The 21,660-nt window shown below is 46.2% G+C and overlaps 1 protein-coding gene across 1 annotated transcript in view; it reads right to left on the reverse strand.

Moving 5' to 3' along the window:
- Bmp6 (bone morphogenetic protein 6) overlaps positions 1-21,660 on the reverse strand; it is a 182,852-nt gene that overhangs the window by 9,311 nt on the left and 151,881 nt on the right. Inside the window, exons 3-4 of the mRNA XM_004666152.2 lie at positions 4,908-5,056; positions 3,949-4,146 (exon numbers count right to left, since the gene is read on the reverse strand). Coding sequence (XP_004666209.2) covers positions 3,949-4,146; positions 4,908-5,056 — 347 coding nt within the window. The remainder of the gene's footprint in view (positions 1-3,948; positions 4,147-4,907; positions 5,057-21,660) is intronic.

Below are 21,660 nucleotides of genomic sequence, written 5' to 3' on the forward strand. Positions count from 1 at the left end.
GCTGTGAAGGAGAAAAGAGCGTCAGCTGATAGGCTCTAAACCAAAGCCAAAGGACCCCTGGCCAGGGCGGGGTCACAAAGGTAGTGGGCTAGCAGGAACTGGGGGCCAAACACCAATTGCTAGATTCATGAGAAAGCCCACTGGGCTGCACAGGACCGTTCGGTCGACCACTAGTCAAACAGGTGTAAAAACAATAGCAGACACGTCCGGAGACTTGCAAGCCCACAGGAGAAGCACGGCCCAGCCAACATCCACCATTCCTGTGGAGCGGACAGCTGCAGAGAAGCATGAGTATGTGAACCCCACGCAGAGATTCTCTCCTCCAAACCCAGCGTCTGGTGCACGTGTCTGGAAAATAAGCTTGAGAGTCAAGTACAAATGTTAGAGCAGGTTGGGGGGCCAGGGAAGGGGAGGCAACAGATGGGGCCCTTGGCTGTTTCCTTGGGGTGGACAGGCCTGGCTGTCTAGCTCAGTTCTGAAAATAGTCACAGATTTCCTCCCCATATTTCACTCTGATGGCAGATGCTCTGGCACCCTAGGGACCTGGAAAGGGAGCCCAGGACTACATGTTCACTCTTCAGGTATCAAGCCGTCTTTCTGGAAATCTTGTCTCGGGGAGGAATGTGTCCTTTGCAGGTCTACTCTCACCAACAGAAGAGGTCTAAGTAGCACTACGGTGGGCCAAATGTGAGCCATTTCTCATCTCACCAGAAGACTTCTTAGAAGATAGTGACAAGGTCTTTTAAGACATATTTATTTGTTCATTTGTGAGGGAGAGAATGAGAAAAAAGGCAGACAGAATGAAAGTGACTATGGGCACCCCAGGACCTCCTACCATTGCACATGAACTCCATATACACGTGCCACTTTATGAGTCTGGCTTTATATGGGCACTAAGGAGTCAACCCTGATTGTCAGGTTTTGCAGGCAAGTGCCTTTAACCATTGAGATGTCTCTCCAGCCCTTAGAATCCAGTGAGAAGGTGAGCGGATCCTTCATAGCAATGTTGTCTTGGGCTTGAAATATGTGTGGTCAGAGGGACGTGCCATCAGCGGCCTTGTCCTGAACCACTTAGAGAAATAAAGCACAGGAGAAGGACTAGGTTTACAGGTGCGGGGTGGGGAGCCAAAGATGAACAGGGTCACTTGGGCCTCATCACACATTAGGCTGACTTCAGTATCCATAATTTTATTATTTTTATTTATTTGCAAGCAGAGAGAGACAGAAAGGAGCAAGAGGGGAAAGAGAGAGAGAGAGAGAGGGAGGGAGGGAGGGAGGGAGGGAAGAAGGGAGGAATGAAGAAAGGACACACAAGGGTCTCTAAGCTGCTGCAAATGAACTCCAGATGCATGTGCCACTTTGTGCATCTGGCTTTATGTAGATCTAACCCAGGTAATTAGGCTTTGCAGGCAAGTGCCTTAAACGCTGAGAAATCTCTCCAGTCCCTATAATTAGTTTTTAAAGAATAATTTTATTTATTTTCAAGGAAAGAGAGAGAGAATGAATGAATGGGTGTACCAGGGCCTCTTGCCACTGTAAACAAACTCCAGATGCATGTGAAAGTTTGTGTACATCTGGCTTTACATGAGTACTGGGGAATCAAACCTGGGCCATCAAGCTTTGCAAATAAGCACCTTGAACTGCTGAGCCGCCTCCCCAGCCCCAGTATCCATAATTAATTATAACTCAAAAAGAAAAAAGACAAAAGAAGTTGAAAGGGATTTGGAAAATAGTAATTGGATGACTTTGCTAAAACCCAAATCAAGGAGAACACATTTTCTTAATTAAAAAAGAGTGATCTGTAAGCTAGGCAAGCAGAGTGGGTGTTGAATCAATCAAGTGAGTTGTAATATTATAAAGCAATCAACATTTCAAGAGATGCAGCCACATCTGAGTTCCAAGTAACCAAACTGGCCACAGCTCATGAGTGAATTGAAGTCTTGCTGGCCAACTTCACTGGGTCCAAGAGGAAAATGCAGATGATTAACTCCACTCAGCAGGCTGCCTCCCAAGGGAGGAAGGAAAACAAGCACTTAAAAAAACCAACAAAGTTCTCCAACACTGAGTGTTTCTAGTGGGAAACACAGGACACCCGTGCAGTGCAGCGCTTCCAGGAAACACCAGGACATCGAGAAGCAAAAAAGTCACATTGCGCTGGGTGGTAGGTACCCAAGCTCCACCGCCAAGTTACTGGTAAGGGGGGGAGGGTCTTCGCAGGTCACAACTGCAATTCCAGGAGACGCTCTTTCCAAAGGAAAGTTGGGTACTTTGAGAAGATGCCTTAGCTCTTCCCAGATACCAGAATGGCATTGACAAAAAGCCGTCTGGAAAAAGAAATGCATCTTCTGTAAGCATTTCACACCCGTGGGATCCCATCTCAGGCCCTGAGCTCCTGCTTCCCACAACTGCACATAAGGAATCTCTGAGGGAGGCGCTACACTAGATCAGCGCATTTACCTAGTCCCCCCAAATCTGCCAGGCGTTCATCAGCCCGCACAGAGGGGTAAGCTGAAGTGGAAACGGACCCAAACAGCATCTCCAACTCCCAGGGCTGTGGTGAGGTAAAGCTCTGGCCGTGACCCCACTGCAGGGCCTCAACTTCCCCCTTGATCCCCAATCGGTTAAAGCAGCCAAGGGGAGCCCGGGATTTGCCAACACTGGCTCCGAAGTGAGAAGTGTTTGGGTTTGAACTCTGCATCACTAAACAGCTATGTGAGCAGCCTCCAGGAAAACATTCACCCCACACTCCCCTCCCGCTCTGCCAGTGGGCTTCTGTGTCGCTTTTTCCAAGGATGCCGCGTTGGAAAGAAGGCTTCTGATGGCCTTCAAATCAACGCTCAGGCACCGGGGGTTGGCTTCTGAGCTCGCCCGTCCTGGACAGAATGGAAGTGACCTGGTCCCGAGCTCCGGGAGTGAGTACGGAACAGAGGCCTGGCCAACCAGAGCACTTCCCGGGCAGCGGGGTGACCTGGGTGGGCACACAGCACAGGCCTGGCCAAAGGTCCCCGAACCCTGGCTTTCTCCAGAGCCCACTCTGGATCTCTATCTGAGGGAGAGGTTGCTGAGGAGTCGAAACTCTGGGAGTGCAGGGTGCCTTCCTGGTCCCCACACAGAGACTGTCAGCAACACGGGAAACAGAAAGGAGGAAGAGAGAGAAGCTTCCTGTGCCTTCGGTTCCCATGAACCTATCTAAGACTGAAACAAAACCCTGAGCTTCCCAGTCAGAGGAGCGGACAAAATCCACTTTGGAGGCTATTCGCAACAATTTTCCATCACTTCAGCCAAGAGCTGATCAAACAAGTCCACACTACAAAAATGCACACTTTGTACAAGTTGAGCATCTCGAATCTGAAAACCCAAAGTCTGCAATGGTCCAAAATTTGAAACCTTTTGAACTCTGGTACGATACCACAAGAGGAAAATCCCACATCGAACCTCAGCTGACAGCTTGAGGACCAACCACAGGGCACTAAAACTACTGCATAAAAAGCAGTGATTAATTTTGGTCTCCTCCCCAAGATATCTCCTTTTGTATACACAAGTATTCCAAAACTGAAAAAGCGTAAGACACTCCTGTTCTCAAGCCTTTTAGAGAAGTGATACTCAACCCACAGGGCAGCCATGATGTCATTTATGGCATAATGCAGTGAGAACTCAAAACTGGGGTGTTTACATGACTTCGATGGGAATAAAAAAAAGAGTTGTAGAATTCTCTCCAAACAGAAAGAGAACTTGTCTGGATGGAGAAGCAGCGGGGAGCCTGCAGCCTGAGCCGTTGGGTAACAGTGCTCTGTGACAGACAGAAGACCCCAGGAGCCCATTCAGACAATCACGGCCTTCCACGGGACCCTTCCTGGCCCCCCAAGCCCACCCACCACCGTAAGTGCCTCGGAGCCTCTGCGACCGCTGGCACCTCTGGAGGCAGCAAGGCTCCTTGTGCCTGCCTACCTGACGCGCTGGGGCTCCGGGACACGTCCTGAGACTGGGTGGAGCGATTGCGGCTCTGCTGCCGGCGCCGGCCGGAGGCTGACCTGGTGGTGCGCACGTGGACTTCGCTCACCTTGAAGAAGGCCACCATGAAGGGCTGCTTGTCGTAAGGGCCACCTCTGCCCACCAGGCCCGCCGCACGGGGCTTGACGTGGAGTCCTTTAATGCAAAGCAAAGCCCGCCCTTCTTTACTCCTTGGAACCTTAGGCTCGCAGTGACCCCATGAAGTGATCCTGCCCACCCTTCCACAGCTGAGTATAAAGAGTGGGCGCGGGAGGGAAACCCACGCTCTCCCCAGACGGCTCCCTTTGAATGGGCAGGATCTAAGTGTTCCTCCAGAAGCGCAGGCTGCCCCCAACCAAGGAGGGTGTGTGAACCCCTCGTTTCTGCTCCTCTTACTCGCCCCCACTCACACCTCCCTTCTGGCACATTCTCCCCCATCAGTGCAGTGGCTGGGGCAGGGCCGGCGCTGTGCTTCAGGAGAGAAGGGATCTGCAAGGGCTCCTTGGCAAACCAAGGTGACAGGAAGAACCCAGCAGTTTGCTCCCCCCTCCCTTCTCTGCCTTTGGAGCTAAAGACGGAACCCAGGGCTCACCCACACTGAGTAGGTGCTCAGTCAGCGAGCTCACCCCCAGAGCTCCTGCTTCTCTCTCAGCATTCGGTCCCCCGGCCCGTGGGACCTTTAACCTCCCTCTGATCATTACTGGGTTTTGGGGGAAAGATCCTCAGCCTGTCTGCAAGTCTTTGCTAGGAGATGACAGGAAATGCATTTCGCATTCAATATAGTCACAGGGGACCAGCCAAGCAGGCCACCCTGGAGCCAGGACTAGAATACAAACCACGATTCCACCACAGCTCTGAAGAGGCGGTCGGTGGAAGAGGAGACAGGCCAAGGCTGGCGGCACGTGGCACCGGCTTACCGTCCTGTGTCACCACGCTCAGCTGGAGCCCCATGTTGTGCTGCGGCGTCACCACCCACAGATTGCTAGTGGCCGTGATGTCAAATTCCAGCCAGCCTTCTTCTGAGGCCCACACGACACGGGTGTCCAACAGAAATAGGTCCGGGTCTCTGAAAGGCAGAGAAAGATGGCCTGGTGAACCGGGTGCTGGTCTGCAATTCTCTGCCGCCACGTCACGTCTTGTCATTAAAACTAACAAGTTCGTCAGGAAAACAGCACCCTGGCTTGTTTCGCTGCTGAGCTTTTTAGCTAACCCCACAGTGCACGATCCATATTCCTCAACAAGGAGGGGCCGATGGGGAGCGGGTAGGCCGCGGATGAGCCTAATAATGGTACCAAACTGCCTGTATTTGCTGAATAGAAAACTAATTAAAAAAAAAAAAACCCAAAACTAAAAAGTACCCAATGGTGTGACCAGCCACAGCCTTTCCTGGTGCGACACCACATGGGACCCAGACACAGCCAGGAGAGACACAAACATGTGGCAAGGCCCGTCAGGGACACAGCTGTGACCTGAGCACAAGGCGCTCCTCAACGTCACCAAGAGCCACTGGTGCTCCTGTTAGAATCCTTCTGGAATTACAGTAAATTCCAAACAAATATTGCTTCATTTGTTTCAGTATCATAGTTTAGTTCATTTTAATATTGCATTATTTTATTTGCATGTTATTTATTGGCTAATATTTCTGGGCCAATGAACTCTAAAGAGAGAAACAGTAGGAGGCAGTGAGCAGTGCGCGTGAGACAAGATTGAAATCCGGGTCTGTGCATGCACAACACTGGTTTTGTGACACTGTTAAAGTAACTGTCACCTTAGTGCCTATGGAAGGAGGGAGATAAGAACCACATCCTATTTCCAAGTCAATGGCTGGGGTTTTTCTTTTCTTTTAGTTAAGACCTCCAAATGTTCTAGGGTGAGCAACCTGCTGCCAAGACCCCAAGCTAACAATTGTGAGAATTCAATAAATGAACGAGGGAAAGGACTTAGTTCTGATTCAAAAGTTTCCATAATGACAGCATCCTTTGAGATCATTACAAAACACAATCTAACAAAAAGTTCACCTCTAGTCCACTGATAGTTTTTGTGAGGCCAGTGAAGCGTCTGAGTTAGAAATCTTAAGTTTCTTAGATGGAAAACAATTTTTTTTTTCTTTTTTGCTTGTATGGGGGCCGAGAGTTAAAGGTGCTCTATTGTCATCATTCCCAATCATAAACAGTCGGCAGAGCTACAGGAGTTTACTCAGCTGCTCGACAGCGCAGTCAGGGACCGCGCGCAGCCCTGCCCTCTTTAAAGCTCTCCCCCCGTGGATGTCTCACACTCCCCGTGGACAGGCTACCCGCCCCCCGCGACGGGGGCAACGACTGAAAGCCGGGAGACAAGGACTGTTCACGGAAAACAGCGAGTCCAAAGCTTTGAAGTTCGGATGCAGAAAGACATAAATTCCACTCTGCAAGCTCATAGGAGACCCTCATCCAGAAATAACACAGACGGTAGGAACAGCACTGTGGGAAAAACGGCTCCAGTCCCAAAGGAAGCTGGGGACGGATCCACGTCGGGGGCCAGGCTTCAGCTGGCCCCTCCTAGGACCAAGATGGAGAGACAAGTCCACGGTGGAAGCCTCCGAGGTTTGGAGCCACCACTGAAGGTCAGTTGTTATTTATGGAGCTTTGGTGATACAAAGGGCACCTAATTTTCAGGGGCATATAATAGGGATGCAGACAGATGCCCTGTGAGGACGGAATACTGATAGAGCTGGAATGAGCTTTTATTTAAGAAGTGAGGTTCATAAGAAAGGAAATGGGAACCAATTATAGGAGAAAGTGAACCAAAAAACAAACAAACAAACCAACCCAACAACAACAACAAAACCCAGCATCCAATTAGAAAAGGCAAGGGAAGAAAAGAGAAAAGCAGGCAGAAATAAAAGAAATGCAAACATGATCAAAATTGAAACTTGAGGCACGAGTGTAGAAGACAGCTGTTAGGAAAAAATATGTAGAAAAAACTTAAACCTACACAGCCCCTAGTGACCAGGGAACGTTAGGCCTGTGCTCTGCCCACACTGCTGCACCCTGGAGGCTGCAGAACTCACACGCTGCTCTGGTGGTGTTTTCTGACTGTACAAAGCCAGTTCTCACTGCTTAGAGACCCACCAAACAAGCGCAGCTTAAGGGCTAAGCCACGGCAGATTAACGCTGTGTCAAGAGCCACAAAGTGGCCCTGCATCTACACGCTTAGACCTGGGATGCTCAGGATCTTCATAAGGAAGGGGAGTGCCTCAATTGTGTTCCTTATTGCAGTGAAAAACACGTTAAAGAAGGAAGGATTTGGCTCCTAGTTTCTGAGGGTTCAGTCCATGGCTGGCTGATTGCGTGGCTTATACAAATAGAGAAGAGAAGAAGGAGGAAGGTGGATGCAGGAGGGAGATGAAGAGGGAGAGGGAGAGAGAGGTAGGGTCCAGAGATAAGGGACTCCCTGAGACATGTCCCTAGTAGCCTGCTTTCTCCTGCCAGGCACCACCAGTTAGGGACCAAATGTAATGACACGTGGGCCTGTGGGAGGCTGCTTGATGTTCAAACTGTGACAGGAAGTAATGCAGAAACTTGAGCTAACTGCACTAAGCAAGACAGAGGACAGTACATATAGACATCATACTTCCTCTCAACGAAGACAGTGTGCTTCCCGTCCACGGGGACAATCTCCACGCACAGCGTGATCCCCATCCGTGCGGACTGTGCTTCCGTCCCATCAACAGTATGCACGCACGGTGTGCCCCGTCCACGAGACACTGTAGTAAGGGCCTCTGGTATTACTAAGAGTCACGAGATAAGGCAGATGATACTGTCATGTCTCACAAATGAGACAATGGAGCCCAGAGGGTATCAAGGTCACACAGCTGTGCTAGCTTGCAATGGTGACAGAGACCAACTCTCTACGCAAAGGGTTTATTTGAGCATAACACGAGATAGTCAACTGGGCTGCGCCTTCTATGACAGACTCAAAATGCATCAAAAAGGTTTGAGCAGACCTAGGGCACAGCCAAGTGGTAGAGTATCTGCCGCATCTCTCCAAGGTCCTGGGTTCAATGCCCAGCACCAAGAAACAAAGATGTTAGTATAAAAGAAAGCCTATTATCACTATTTGTCTATGTGTGCATCGTTGTGTGCATGGATGTGTACATGGGCATGCCTGCAGGGTTAGGGGACAACCTGGTTTCTTCTTTCCACCCACTTACACACTTGTTCTTTATTTGCTTATGTGTGGGAGGAACTCCAGAGTCTCTTGCTGCTGCAAATGAATGTCCATCTGTATACATGGGTACAGAATTGCGCCTGGCCTGTCAGACTTTGCAAGCAAGCACCTTTAACCACTGAGCAATCTCCCCAGCCCACACAGGGAAGCTCTAAAGAGAACCACTGATTACAAGGGCTTGTTGTGAGAGCCGGCAAGAGCTTAGAGGCTGAGATGGCCTTTGTCAAGCAAGGGTCTTTATCCAGAGGTTCATCTGAAGTCCCAAGGTATGAGGAATTCTTGCCATTGTTTTTGGCTTCTGTGCACAAGCGCCTCCTTTGTGGCCTCAAGTCTCATATGTAAATGGCCGAGTCACACAACATTCAGGGTGAGGTTGAGTACACTGAGCAGGCTCAGAATAATGAATCAAAGCCCACTACACATAGCGTCCACATTTGCTGCATATAAAAGACACACGACACATATGGGCTTAGAAATCATGGGGTAGCCTCACACATGGGGTCAACACGGGAGGCAGGGACATGCAGGAAGGAACCTTATGTGGCCTGCTGTAGTGGAACCCCAGTGGCCTTCACGGTCTTGGCCTGCACTTTCCAGCCAAGCAGAACACTAATTGCTCAGCATGAGAACATCCCTGATGGTCCCCCAGCATCCATGGGTTGGGAATTTGCTCTCCAACACAGCAGTGCTGCAAAGTGTTTTTTGTTTAATTAACTAGGTCATAAACCTCTGCTCTCTATGAATGGATTAATGTCCTTGTCCCAATAAAGAGAGGAAAATGGGAAGCTGAAATAGACAGATTTCCAAAGCTTTCAATCCTTCCATTGTCCAAAGGACCAAGGGACGGGACCACAGGACGAGCTGGGCTGGGCTGACCCAGGCCTGCCGAGTCCTCTGGCGTCGGAGAGCTCCTCATGGACACAGCTCCAGAGAAGTGGCACAGGACCCTAAAGTTGGCTCGTCATGCCCCACCCCCACCACCGCCCCGAGAAGCAGCCAGAGCGAGATCGTCCATCCGGCCCCCGGGTCTTCTGTGACAACACAGAAGTTGTGCCATGCCTGCACAGGAGCGATAGACTCCAAACTGCAGGAACCAAGGAGACAGGCGGAGGAGAGTCCGGAGCCGAGGGAGCCTCAGCACCCTGCCCTGGCCACAGCAGGGGCCGGGCACAGGAAGCGTGTGGCAGAACTTGGTGTAAGATCCTCACAGCAAACTAAGGTGTTGAAGCACAAAGACCAGACCCTCCCTCAACCAGAGAGAAGCACTGACTGAAGACATAATATGTCATTTCATTTTCTTTCTTATTTTTATGTATTTTTTTAATTTTAAGGTTTTAGTTTTACTCTTTATTTATTTATTTATTTTTTTGGTTTTTCGAGGTAGGGTCTCAGTCTAGCCCAGGCTGACCTGGAATTCACTATGGAGTCTCAGGGTGGCCTTGAACTCACAGCAATCCTCCTACCTCTGCCTCCTGAGTGCTGGGATTACAGGCGTGCGCCACCACGCCCGGCTAGTTTTACTCTATTTTTATACATATATATCATTTGTAAAATTGAAAAATATTAGGATGTACACTTTGGTACTTTAAGTGTTCGACTAATGTGTTGTAACTTAAATCACATTGGAAAAGGCTATTAAGTCTGTCCTTTTCTCTTAATATACAATATCAAACTTAATATACAATATTTTCTCGCTGGCCTTTATATATCTAACCCACATGACTTTCTTCTCCCTTCTCCATTTCTCCTTCACTTTGCCACTTAAATATTAATATCCTTACTTCTCAAACCCATGTAACTATAAGCTACCCCAGTAAGTACCCTAATGCCTATCCCCAAAATTGACAGGGTCAGGTTCTCATTGCTGCCAGAAAGCACTTGACCAAGAGCAACTTGTGGGGGCGGGAAAGGGTTTATAGGTTCGAAGGGAGGCTCCATGATGGCCTGAGCAGAGAGTGGACATCACCCCCTGGACGACATAAGGTGGACAATAGTAATAGGAGAGTGGGCCGAGCACTGTAAGGGAAAGCTGACTATTATACCCCATAAACCCGCCCCCAATAATGCACTGCCTCCAGGAGGCAAAATTCCCAAATCTCCATCAGCTGGGAGACTAGCATTCAAAACACACAAATTTTGGGGGGACACCTGAATCAAACCATCACACTCCACCCTGACCCCCATAAACCGATAACCATACATGATATAAAATACAATGCATTCAGTCTAACTTTGAAAATCCTCACATTTTTCATCAATCCCAATTATGTTCAAATATCCCCATAATCCAAGGTCTTCTAACTGAGCCATAATACCAACAAAACAAAACAAAAAACACAATGGCACAAAATAAACACTCACACTGCAAAAGATGGCAGTGGGCACAGCAAAGAAATATTCAACCAATACAAGATTTAACCAGGGCAAACATCAAACTCTGCAGCTCTGAGTCCAATAACTCTAGTCAATGACAAGTCTCCAAGTCCGGTAATTCTAACGAGCAACAAGTCGCTGGAATTCCAATTCCACCTTCCAGCTAGGCTACTCACAGTCCTGGAAAACTTCATCAGGCCCAGCAGCTCTCCTTGGCAGCCATCTCGTGGTCCTGGCATCTCCACTGGGTCTCCACTGCAATCCATTGTTCATCCTCATGGCCCCATGGGGTCTCCATGCAGGCATCCATCAAACCTGCTTCACACTGCCCATGGCCATTTCCAAAACACAAGACTGTGTTGCAAACTCAATGACCCTCTTTCTTGCATTTTTCATACTCCACAATACCAGGTAGGGTGCCAATTTGTTAATCCAGGGAGTAATAAAGCAGACTTTGAAGAACAGGACACTCCTTGAGCACTCAGGCCCCTTCAAAAGAGTCTACATTCTTCCTGTTGTCCCAGGGCAGGTCAGTTAGCCCAATCTCAAAGGTTGTAATCTCTCACACAATTGCAGCCGAACAGGCATAAGTTTCAGGCAAAATATTTCTTTCTGTACCATATCTCTCTGCATACACCAATCTGTTTCTATGCAAAGCAACCCTGCGCAAGTTCTCAGGACACAGGCATAACAGCAAGCCTCTCACACAAACTGCTTCAAGCTCAGTGTGGGCAAAGCTCTTTCTCACCCTCATAAGCCAAACCTCACGGTCCACGGTTCTTATAGCGTTTAGGTCTTTCAATGTTGACCAGAATAGTCCATCAAGCTGTACTTACATACTACCAGACATCTCTTAGGCCAAGGTTTCAAATGCTCCTACATTCCTCTAAAAATAAGCTCCAAAAGGCCAAAGCCACACAGTCAGGTGTCTAGCAGCAAATTATACCGCTCCTCGGTACCAACAATACTGTTGCAGTCAGATCTGCCTATTGCCAGAAAACACTTGACCAAGAGCAACTTGTGGGGAAAACAAGGTGTATTTTGGCTTACAGTCTCAAATGGAAGCTCCATGATGGCAGGGGAAAACGATGGCATGAGCAGAGGGTGGACATCACCCTCAGCCTACATAAGGTGGACCATAGCAACAGGAGAGTGGGCCAAGCACTGGCATGGGAAAGCTGGCTATTACACCCATAAGCCCATCCCCAATAATTCATTGCCTCCAGGAGGAGTTAAGTCTCAAATCTCCATCAGCTGGGAACCTAGCATTCAGCACACCTAAGTTTATGGGGGACACCTGAACCAAACCACCACAGACACATCAAAGAGCACCGGAAGCTGATGAAGGCACACTGTCACGCCATCATCACTGTGACTGCGGTCGGCGTTTTCCCAGCCCAAACCCACGTGAAGATGACCCGCCAGAAGGACTCATAGGGAGTAAAACAAACAAAAACACGAGAAAGGGGAAAACTAACCCGGGGGCAGGTACACTCCCACAGATGCACAAAACAGCAAAGGAGACACGAGAAAGCATTCCATGAGGACACCCACAAGCTGACACACTGGACACTGCAACAGATGCACGGAACGACAAAGACAAGGCAGCGACCCGCAATGACCCCCACAAGCTGGCAGCCCCTCAGCGCAGAAGGCAGAGAAGACGACGCAGCTCCAATGGCAGAAAGAGATCGCGGAGTCCACCTTTGAAGGAGGACCAGCCACCAAGGAGGCAGCCCGAATAACGGGTAAAGAACTTACCTCAGGACTTCAAGAAGAAAGCTATGAAACCAATTCAAAGCTTACACAAGAAAGGATCACAGTATGGGCTGGTGAGATGGCTTAGTGGTTAAGGCACTTGCCTGTGAAGCCAGGTTCATTTCCTTCATATCCATGTTAAGCCAGATGGACAGGGTGGTGCATGCATTTGGAGTTTATTTGTAGTGTCTGGAGGCCCTGGTGCACCCATATTCTCTTCGTATGTCTCTTTCTCTCTCTCTCTCATATAAATAAATACAATTTTTTTTAAAAAAGAAAGGATCAAAGTGAGTGAGAGAATAAGTAACTTGAAGGAAAGATTTACAAACAAGCCAGAAACAGTCAAGGAAACTAAGGTGTGAAGAGTGAAACATTATCAACAGACAGGAGCGGGCAGAAGAACCAATCTCGGGGTTGGAAGACAAGGTCGGGCAATGCAGACATAGAGATTACACAGGAAAAGATCAGTGGGCGTGACCACGGCTTCTGCGAACCCCGCAGGCACCATGCAAAGGCAGATGCAAAGCATTACCTGTTCCTGGAGTTTATCTGCAGCTTCAAGAGGCCCTGGAGCACCCATACCCACTCCACTCTCTTTCTCAAACAAATAAATCTCCTTCTCACACAAAAATATTCAAAAATAGGGCTTAGCGGTTAAGGCACTTGCCTGCAAAGCCAAAAGGACCTTGGTTTGATTCCCCAGGACCCATATAACCTAGATGCACAAGGTGGCATGTATGTCTGGAGTTCGTTTGAAGTGGTTGGAGGCCTTGGCATGCCCATTCTCTCTCTCCCTTTGTCTTTCTCAAGTAAATAAATAAAAATAAAAATATTGTAAAATATTAAAAATAAATAAAATTCAGCGCTGGGCATGGTGGCACATACCTTTAATCCCAGCACTCAGGAAACAGCAGTAAGAGGACTGCTCTGAGTTCAAGGCCAGCCTGGGCTGGAGTGAGACCCTACCTTGAAAAAAATCCAACAAAATAAAATTCAAGAAAGCATGTAATGGGCTGGATGGATGGCTTAGCAGTTAAGGTGTTTGCTTGCAAAGTCAAAGGACCTTGGTTCGATTTCCCAGGACCCACGTTAGCCAGATGCATAAGGGGGCTCATGCATCTAGAATTTGTTTGCAGAGGCTGGAGGCCTTGGCGTGCCCATTCTCTCACACACCCTCTCTTTCTCTGTCAAATAAATAAATAAACGAAAATAAAATATTTTAAAAAAAGAAAGCATGTAATAATGTATTTCAAGCTAAATATACTGTCAACCAAGATTGCTATATCCAGCATACTTATGTATTAAAACTGATGGAGAAATAAGAACAATTCTTTTTTATATTTTATTTATTTATGAGAGAAAAAGAGAGTGAGGGAGGGACAGAATGGGCACACCAGGGCCTCTAGCCATTGCAAATGAACTCCAGACATATGTGCCACCTTGTGCATCTGGCTTTACATGGGTCCTGGGGAATTGAATCTGGGTCCTTTGGCTTTGCAGTCAAGTGCCTTAACTGCTAAGCCATCTCTCCATCCTGAATATTTCTTTAAGAATGTTTTAACTTATCTGTGAGGAAAGAGAGAGAGGAGTTATATGGGTGATCCAGAGACTCTTGCAGCTACAAACGAACTCAAGACACATGCACCATTTTGTGCACCTGCCTTTACGTGGGTTCTGGGAAACTGAACCCCAGGTCAGCAGGCTTTACAAGTATTTTTAACCATAGAGCCAACTCCTGAGCCCCAAGAATACTGAAGACGTGCACAAGTTAGGCAACTAAGACGGCACCGTGGAAGACTCTTAAATGAATACTGCACACGGAGGAAGAAGAAAGACGGCTTCACCCACGAGAGCACAGGAAGACCCCGTTTCATAGAACAGCAGATGACGGCGGGGGGCGGGGGGCAGAAAGAATGAGTCATGCATGACATGGCAAAGCAGCACTCGCCCGGCATTCCCGGGAGCGGGCAAGAGCAGCTGCCAATAACCAGACAACAAAACCTGGGCACAGCACCCACCTCAGTGACAACGTGAAAAGCAAATGGCCTTAACTAGCCAAGTGAAAGTCACAGACTACCAGGCGTGGTGGCACACACCTTTAATCCCAGCACTTGGGAGGCCAAGGCAGGAGGACCGGCCAAGTTCGAGGCCACCCTGAGACTACAGAGTGAATTGCAGATCAACCTGGGCTACCTTTAAAAGACCACCACCAACAAAATGTCACAGACTGACTAAACCAGAATTCAGGATCCAACAATATGTTGTCTTTAAGATACATAACGAGGGCTGGAGAGATGGCTTAGCGGTTAAGCACTTGCCTGTGAAGCACAAGGACCCCGGTTCGAGGCTTGATTCCCCAGGACCCACAGTAGCCAGATGCACAAGGGGGTGCATGCATCTGGAGTTCGTTTGCAGTGGTGAGGCCCTGGTGTGCCCATTCTCTCTCTGTCTCTGCCTCTTTCTCTCTCTGTCTGTCGCTCTCAAATAAAAAAAAAATATACAAAAAAAATTTTTTTAAAAAAAGATACATAATGAGGTCATCCAAAAACTGAAAGTCAAAGGTCTGAAATCACCCTTCCAAGCAAGCTGACCAGAAGCTGGCCTGCTCATTCACATATGTGATAAAGAAGACTTCAAACTTGTCAGAAGACATCACAGGCCATCACATGTCAATAAAAGGAATAATTTATTGAGAGGATATAACTATTATAAATATCCTTAATTTAAAAATATTTTATTTTATTTATTTGGCAGAGAGAGAGAGAGAGAGAGAGAGAGAGGCAGAGAGAGACAGAGAAGGAGAGAGGAAGAAAGAGAATGAGCACACCAGGGCCTTCAGCCACTGTAAACAAACTCCAGACATATGCTCCACTATATGCATCTGGTTTACGTGGGTTCTGGAGAATCAAACCTGTGTCCTTTGGCTTCATAGGCAAATGCCTTAACCACTAAGCCACCTCTCCAGCCCTACTATAAATATTTGTACACCATTCTATGTGCCCACAAATTCATAAAAAAAACTCTAAAAGGAAGAAAAATATCACATAAGTCCTAATACAATACAGGGGATATTTCAATAACCCATTCTCACACCCAGGTAGGCCTTCAAAACTGAAAATCAGAGCTGGAGAGATGGCTTATAGCTGTTATGGCACTTGCTTAAAAAGCCAAAGGACCCCAGCTCAAAACCCCAGGACACACATAAGCCAGACGCACAAGGTAGTACATGCAACTGGAGTTTGTTTGCAGTGGCTAGAGGCCCTGGTGTGCCTATTCTTTCTCTCTCTCTGCCTCTTCTTTCTCTTTCTCTCTCTCTGTCTCTCTCTTTCTCTCTCTTTTGCTCACACTGTCTCAAATAAGTAAATAAATGTTTTTTTTAAAAACTAAAAATCAGCAAAGAAACTGCAGAGCTAAATTATCCCATAAGTCAGCTGGATTTAACAGTCATCTACAAAATATTCCACCCAATAGGTAGGGAATGCATATTTTTCTCAGTGGAACATGAAACCATCTCCAAAATTAAGTACGTTGTAGGCTACAAAGCAAGCCTTACCAAATACAAAAATCTGAAATAATTCCCTGTATCTTATCAGACCACAGTGGAATAAAACTAGAAATAAATAGTAAAGCTAACCTCATAAAATACACAAATACTTAGAGACTGAATAGTACGTTTTTGAAGAAACTGGGTTATTTTTCTTCAAATAAGGAAGGTAGGGGCTGGGGATAGTGACACACTCCTTCAATCCCAGCACTTGGGAGGCAGAAGTAGGAGGATCACTGTGAGTTTGCGGCCAGACTGTGACTACAGAGTAACCAGGTCATCCTGGACTATAGTGAGACCCTAGCTCAGAAAAAAAAAAAAAAAGGAAGTCAGGGAAAAAATTTAAAAAATTCTTAGAAGGGCTGGAGAGATGGCTCAGTGGTTAAAGGTACTTTCATTTTCCCAGTACCCACATAAAACCAGATGCACAAAGTGGCACATGAGTCTGGAATTTGTTTGCAGTGGCAGGAGGCCCTGGTGTACCCATTCTCCCCAATATCTCTGCTTGCAAATAAATAAATAAAATTATTGGGGGCACAACCTACCAGAACCTTTGGGACACAGTCAAGACAGTCTTAAGAGAAAAGCTTAATGCTGTAATTATGTTCTCAAAATTAAAAGTTCTGAGGAATCTTACATAAATAACTCAATGATGTACTACAAGGCTTTAGAAAACCAAGAAACCATACTCAAATATGCAGATGGCAAGAACTAATAAAACTAAAGACAGAAATTAATGAAATAGAGGCCAAGAAAACAATCAAAGAATTGGTTCTTTAAAAAGATTAACAAGATTGACAAACCCCCAGCCAAACTAACTAAAAGAAAGAGAGAGAAGACCCACATTAATAAAATTAATGATGAAAAAGGAGTTGTTAAAACGGACCCAATGAAATCCAGAAGACCATTAGGAAATACTTTGAAAATTTATATCCCAATAATTTAGAAAACCTAGAAGAAATGAATATGTTTCCAAAACACAAATGACCACCAAAGTTAAAGCTAGAAGATCAAACCCATAGCAAGAAATGAGACTGAAACAGTAATTAAGTCCCCACAAAGAACAGCCCAGGGCAAGATGGATTCATGGCTGAATTCTACCGAATCCTTCTCAACCAACACTTCTCAAACCATTCTATAAGAAAGAACAGGAAGGTATGCTCTCATTCTCGTATAAAGACAACATTTCCTTTATACTACAACCAGATAAAATCACAATGAAAAAATTATATACCGGTTTCCCTGTTAAACATAGATGCAAAACTTCTCAGCAGAATACTTGCAAACTAAATTCAAAATCATAGTAAGAGGCACCCCACATCATGACAAATAGGTTTCATCCTATAGATGCAAGGTTGGTTCAAGTACACAAATCCGTAAATGAAATATACTCTATTAATAGCCCTAGACACAAATCACATGACCATCTCAGCAGATGCAGCAGGGGCATCTGACAAAAGTCCTGAGGACACTAGGAACAGATGGAATGCACCTCAACATAATAAAACCTGCAGCCAATATCATAGTAAATGAGGAATAATAGAGCATTTTCCCCCAAATCTGGCATGAGATAAAGGTGCTCACCCCCCACGCTCTTGTTCAACACAGTGCTCAAGGACTCAGCTGCAGCAGTAAGTCAAGAGAAAATGAAAAGGGATTCAAACTGAGAAGGAAGAAGTTAAGCTATCCCTTCTTATAGATGGCATTATTCTATACTTAAAAGACCCCATGGGCTCCATCAGAAAACTGTCCAGATCTAATAAATCAGTTAAGTTTCAGGATTCAAAATTAATATATAAAAAAAATCAATAGCTTTTACTTATACCAATAACAAACTTGCTGAGAAGGGAATTGGGAAAAAGATCGGTGGTGGTTTGAATCAAACGACTCCCATAAACTATGTGCTCTGAATGCTTGGACTCAAGATGGTAGCAATTTGTGAGGTGGAGCCTCGCTGAGGGAGGTGTGCCACTGGGGCAGATCCTGAAGATAAATGAGCCCTCGGTTTGCCAGTGTTCGTGGGCTCACTCTCCTGCTGCTGTTGCCCACCTGCTGTGGCAGAAGTGTTGCCCAACCTCCGCTCATGCCATGCTGGCCCCTGCCATCATAAAGTCTCCCCCTTGAGTCTGTAAGCCGAGAACTTTCCTCCCATCAGCTCCTTGTGGTTGGTGCTGTGTCCCAGCAACAAGAAGGTAGCTGCAACAATATTCTATTCACAGTAACTTTTTTTTTAAAGTCTATGAATCAGGCTGGAGAGATGGGTCAGAGGTTAAAGGCACTTGCTGGAAAAACATGATGGTCCAGGTTTGATTTCACAGTAGTCACATAAAGCCAGACACACAAAGTGACACATGCATCAGGAGTCTTTGAAATGGCAAGAGGCCCTGGTATGCCCATACACTACACACACACACACACACACACACACACACACACACACACACACACATATATACATATATATATGTTTATTTGTATATTTAAATCTATTTGGAGTAGAGGAAGGTTGGGAGGAGGGTTTATCAAAATTTAAGATGTTATAAATGAGCCATATGGAAACCTACTCCTTTGCTAGCTAATGATATATATTAAAATATAGAGAGTTTGAGCAGAAGTCTCCTGTGGCAGTATATAATGTTGTACTCAGAAGCCATAGATTGTTACTAGGAAAATTTCAGTGCCAGAGGTGGGATACTTAACAGTGGGATGTGAGCCAGGGAGGGCCCTGATGCCCCTAAAACATTACAAACTGTTGCCAAGGCTCTTTGATCCCCAGCAGAACTACATGGTAAAACCCTACTGCTGAGGACTCCACATGATCAGGACACTGAGAAATCAAGCTGGAGCTAGGCTAGAACCCTTCTCCCTGTTGACTAGCTGTCAGGATGCTGGGAAGAGCTGTGCAGCCTATTGGAGGTAAAAATTTATCAATGGTTTCAACCTGAACCCCTTCACTGGAACCTGCAAGCTTTATAGCTGGCCAGCCAGGCCAAATGTGCCAAGTGATGCAACAGTGCCATGTCTGTTATGGGGGAAACCAACTGCTCTCTTGATTGGACTGGAGGCCCACTCCACAAGAGGGAGTGTTTGCCTGGTACTGAAAACCTTATTAAAAGCCTATGGCTTGGGGGATCATAAACCCTAGGAGGAAAACTACTTCTGTTGTCTGGCTAAATGGATATACAATGCCCACCAAACGTCCCTCTAAACACTTACATTTATGCCCATACACTGATGCTACTCTTACTTTTGGTTAGAGAAGTTTCTCTTTTCAGATGGCAGTGACCACTGTGGTGGCTCAAACCTCACCAAAGTGCTAAGACGTGACAGTGGAGTGTTTAGTACTAAAAGACATTTCTACCACACCCTCCAAGGCTCGGGAACCATTGAGGAAGAGGCGGCAGAAAGCATGTAAGAGCCAAAGGAACGGGAGGAGTGCTGACAATTCTGTCTTCCAGACACAAGGTGGCTGTGGCATTCGCGGCCTAGCAGTGGCTGACACGACCTACACAAGACTTGCATAGCAGGAGAAAAACGTGATGACACCAAAACAGAAGAGAGTAGATGGAAAAGAGAAGGGTTTCAGCAAAGGGAGAAGAGAGGGCAGTGGAGGAGGCCATGGTCATGGGATATTGTCTATATTTATGGAAGTTATCAATAGAAGGTTTAAAAAACCCTACTCGTCAAAAGATGAACTAAACAGATAGTTCTCAAAAGAAACACAAATGGGGGCTGGTGAGATAGCTCAGCAGCTAAAGATGCTTGCCTGCAACACCTGATGGCCCAGGGTTCGATTCCCCAGTACCAACATAAGCCAGATGCACCAAGTGATGCATGTGCCTGGAGTTTGCACAGGCAAGAGACCCTGGCACACCCATATTCTCTCTTTGTGTTTGCTTTGTTTTGTCTTGCTGTCTCAAGTAAATAAATAAAAATATTTAAAAAAAAAAGAAATACAAAGGACTAGTATATATTTTTATGATGTGATCAACAACCTTAGCCATCAAAGAAATGCAAATTAAAACTACTGTGGAGATTTCCCAGTGAGAATGACTATCAGCAAGTAAATGAATTGAAATAAACACTGGTTAGGACAGAGGAGGCCTGATTCTCTGGTGGTGGGAGTTTAAGCTTGTACAGACACTAAGAAAGTAAGTGTGGAGTTTTCTTAAAACATTAAAAATTGAATTACATATAACCCAAATCTTCCTCTTTAGGGCATGTACCCAAGGGGCTCTATGTCACCACCAACACTTGATCGTCATGTTCATTTTCTCTACAGCAATAGCCAGGGAATGGAATTAGCCTAGACAGCCACAGACTTATGAATGGATGACAAGAATTTGGTATATATACACCATGGACTTGTATTCAGCAGTAAAGAAAAATGAAATTTGCAAGACAATGAACAGAACAGGAAATTACTGCATTAGATGAGGTAACCTGGACTCGGAAAGACAAATGCTGTCTGTTCTTTCTTTTTTTTCTTTTCTATTTTTTTTTTTTTTTTGAGGTAGGGTCTCGCTGTAGCCCAGGTTGACCTGGAATTCACTATGTAGCCTCAGGGTGGCCTTGAGCTCATGGAGATCCTCCTACCTCTGCCTCCCGAGTGCTGGGAGTAAAGATGTGCACCACTACGCCCGGCTAATTTTTACATATGTGTTTATGTGGGAGTGAGCATGGATGGAGGCCCGGAAACTAGAAAGGGGCCCATGAGAGGGGGAGAAAAAGAGGCCTTAAGGAAAAGGCCGTGAGAGGGTGAAAGGAAAGTGGAAGAGGAAGTCCTGGGAGTGTAAGTGTGCACGGGGGTGGGACAGGAAGATAGTAGAGAGTGGGTGGTGGGTGAACCAAAACTAAGTGTGTATTCTAATTAAAAGCTAACCCTAGCCAAAGATTTCTAGAAATTAATAAAACATCCCCCTGGAATTAAGCCAGTTGACTGGCATGTCACTCACGAAATGTGCTTTGTGTTGGTGGCACAGTTATTCCTATGTGGTCCCTTGCAGGACGTCCTCTAAGATAATGGTGCGGGTGGGTGACGCCCCACTGGGGAAACAAAGTAAGTCTTTTCCTTCCTTCTGCCACCTCCAGAGAGGGCAGGGGCACCTGAAGACGGTGTGAAGGACTGACTCTCCCTGACAGACTGTGCCCATTAAAGTTACACTCCTTTGGTAAAATACAGCTGTGTCTGCCAGTAACCATTTTATCAGGAACAAAAAAAAAATGTTCTTGAGCAGAGTGGAATTTATACATTCAAAATCAGCAGGCTCATGAAATACTTAAAAAGTTGACTCTGCTCTCTTTGTTTCTTTCTTTTGCTTATTTCTTTATGACACACTCTTTCTCTTGTGTGAGTCTGGGCTTACCATTGAATTCACACACAATTCAACCTTCTCACACCAGTGAACTCCGTGCTGTATGGAAAATTCAGTTGTCAAATATAATGAAACTCAGAATGTAATTGCTTTGTACTTTCTCCTTATCTAAGTAAGGTACAGTGTACAAACTTTATTTAAACTTTTTGCCACTCTGAAGATAAAAAGGCAATAGCAAATTCAAAAACTGATTCTATAAATCAGGATGGACTGCTTCACACATGTAGGCCTGAGAAGCCAACATGAACACATTATTATACAATTATTGGTTCTCTTTGATTTCTTGCTACTGGCTCCTGCTAAATTTCTACCTCAGTGATGGGCATGAAATGTCAGTATCAAGGACTGCAGAGAGGGCTCAGTGGTTGAAGGAACTTGCTTGCAAAGCCTGCCAGCTGGGGTCCAACATCC

This window comes from Jaculus jaculus, chromosome 17 (genome assembly GCF_020740685.1).
Source record: "Jaculus jaculus isolate mJacJac1 chromosome 17, mJacJac1.mat.Y.cur, whole genome shotgun sequence".
In the NCBI taxonomy this organism is placed as follows: domain Eukaryota; kingdom Metazoa; phylum Chordata; class Mammalia; order Rodentia; family Dipodidae; genus Jaculus; species Jaculus jaculus.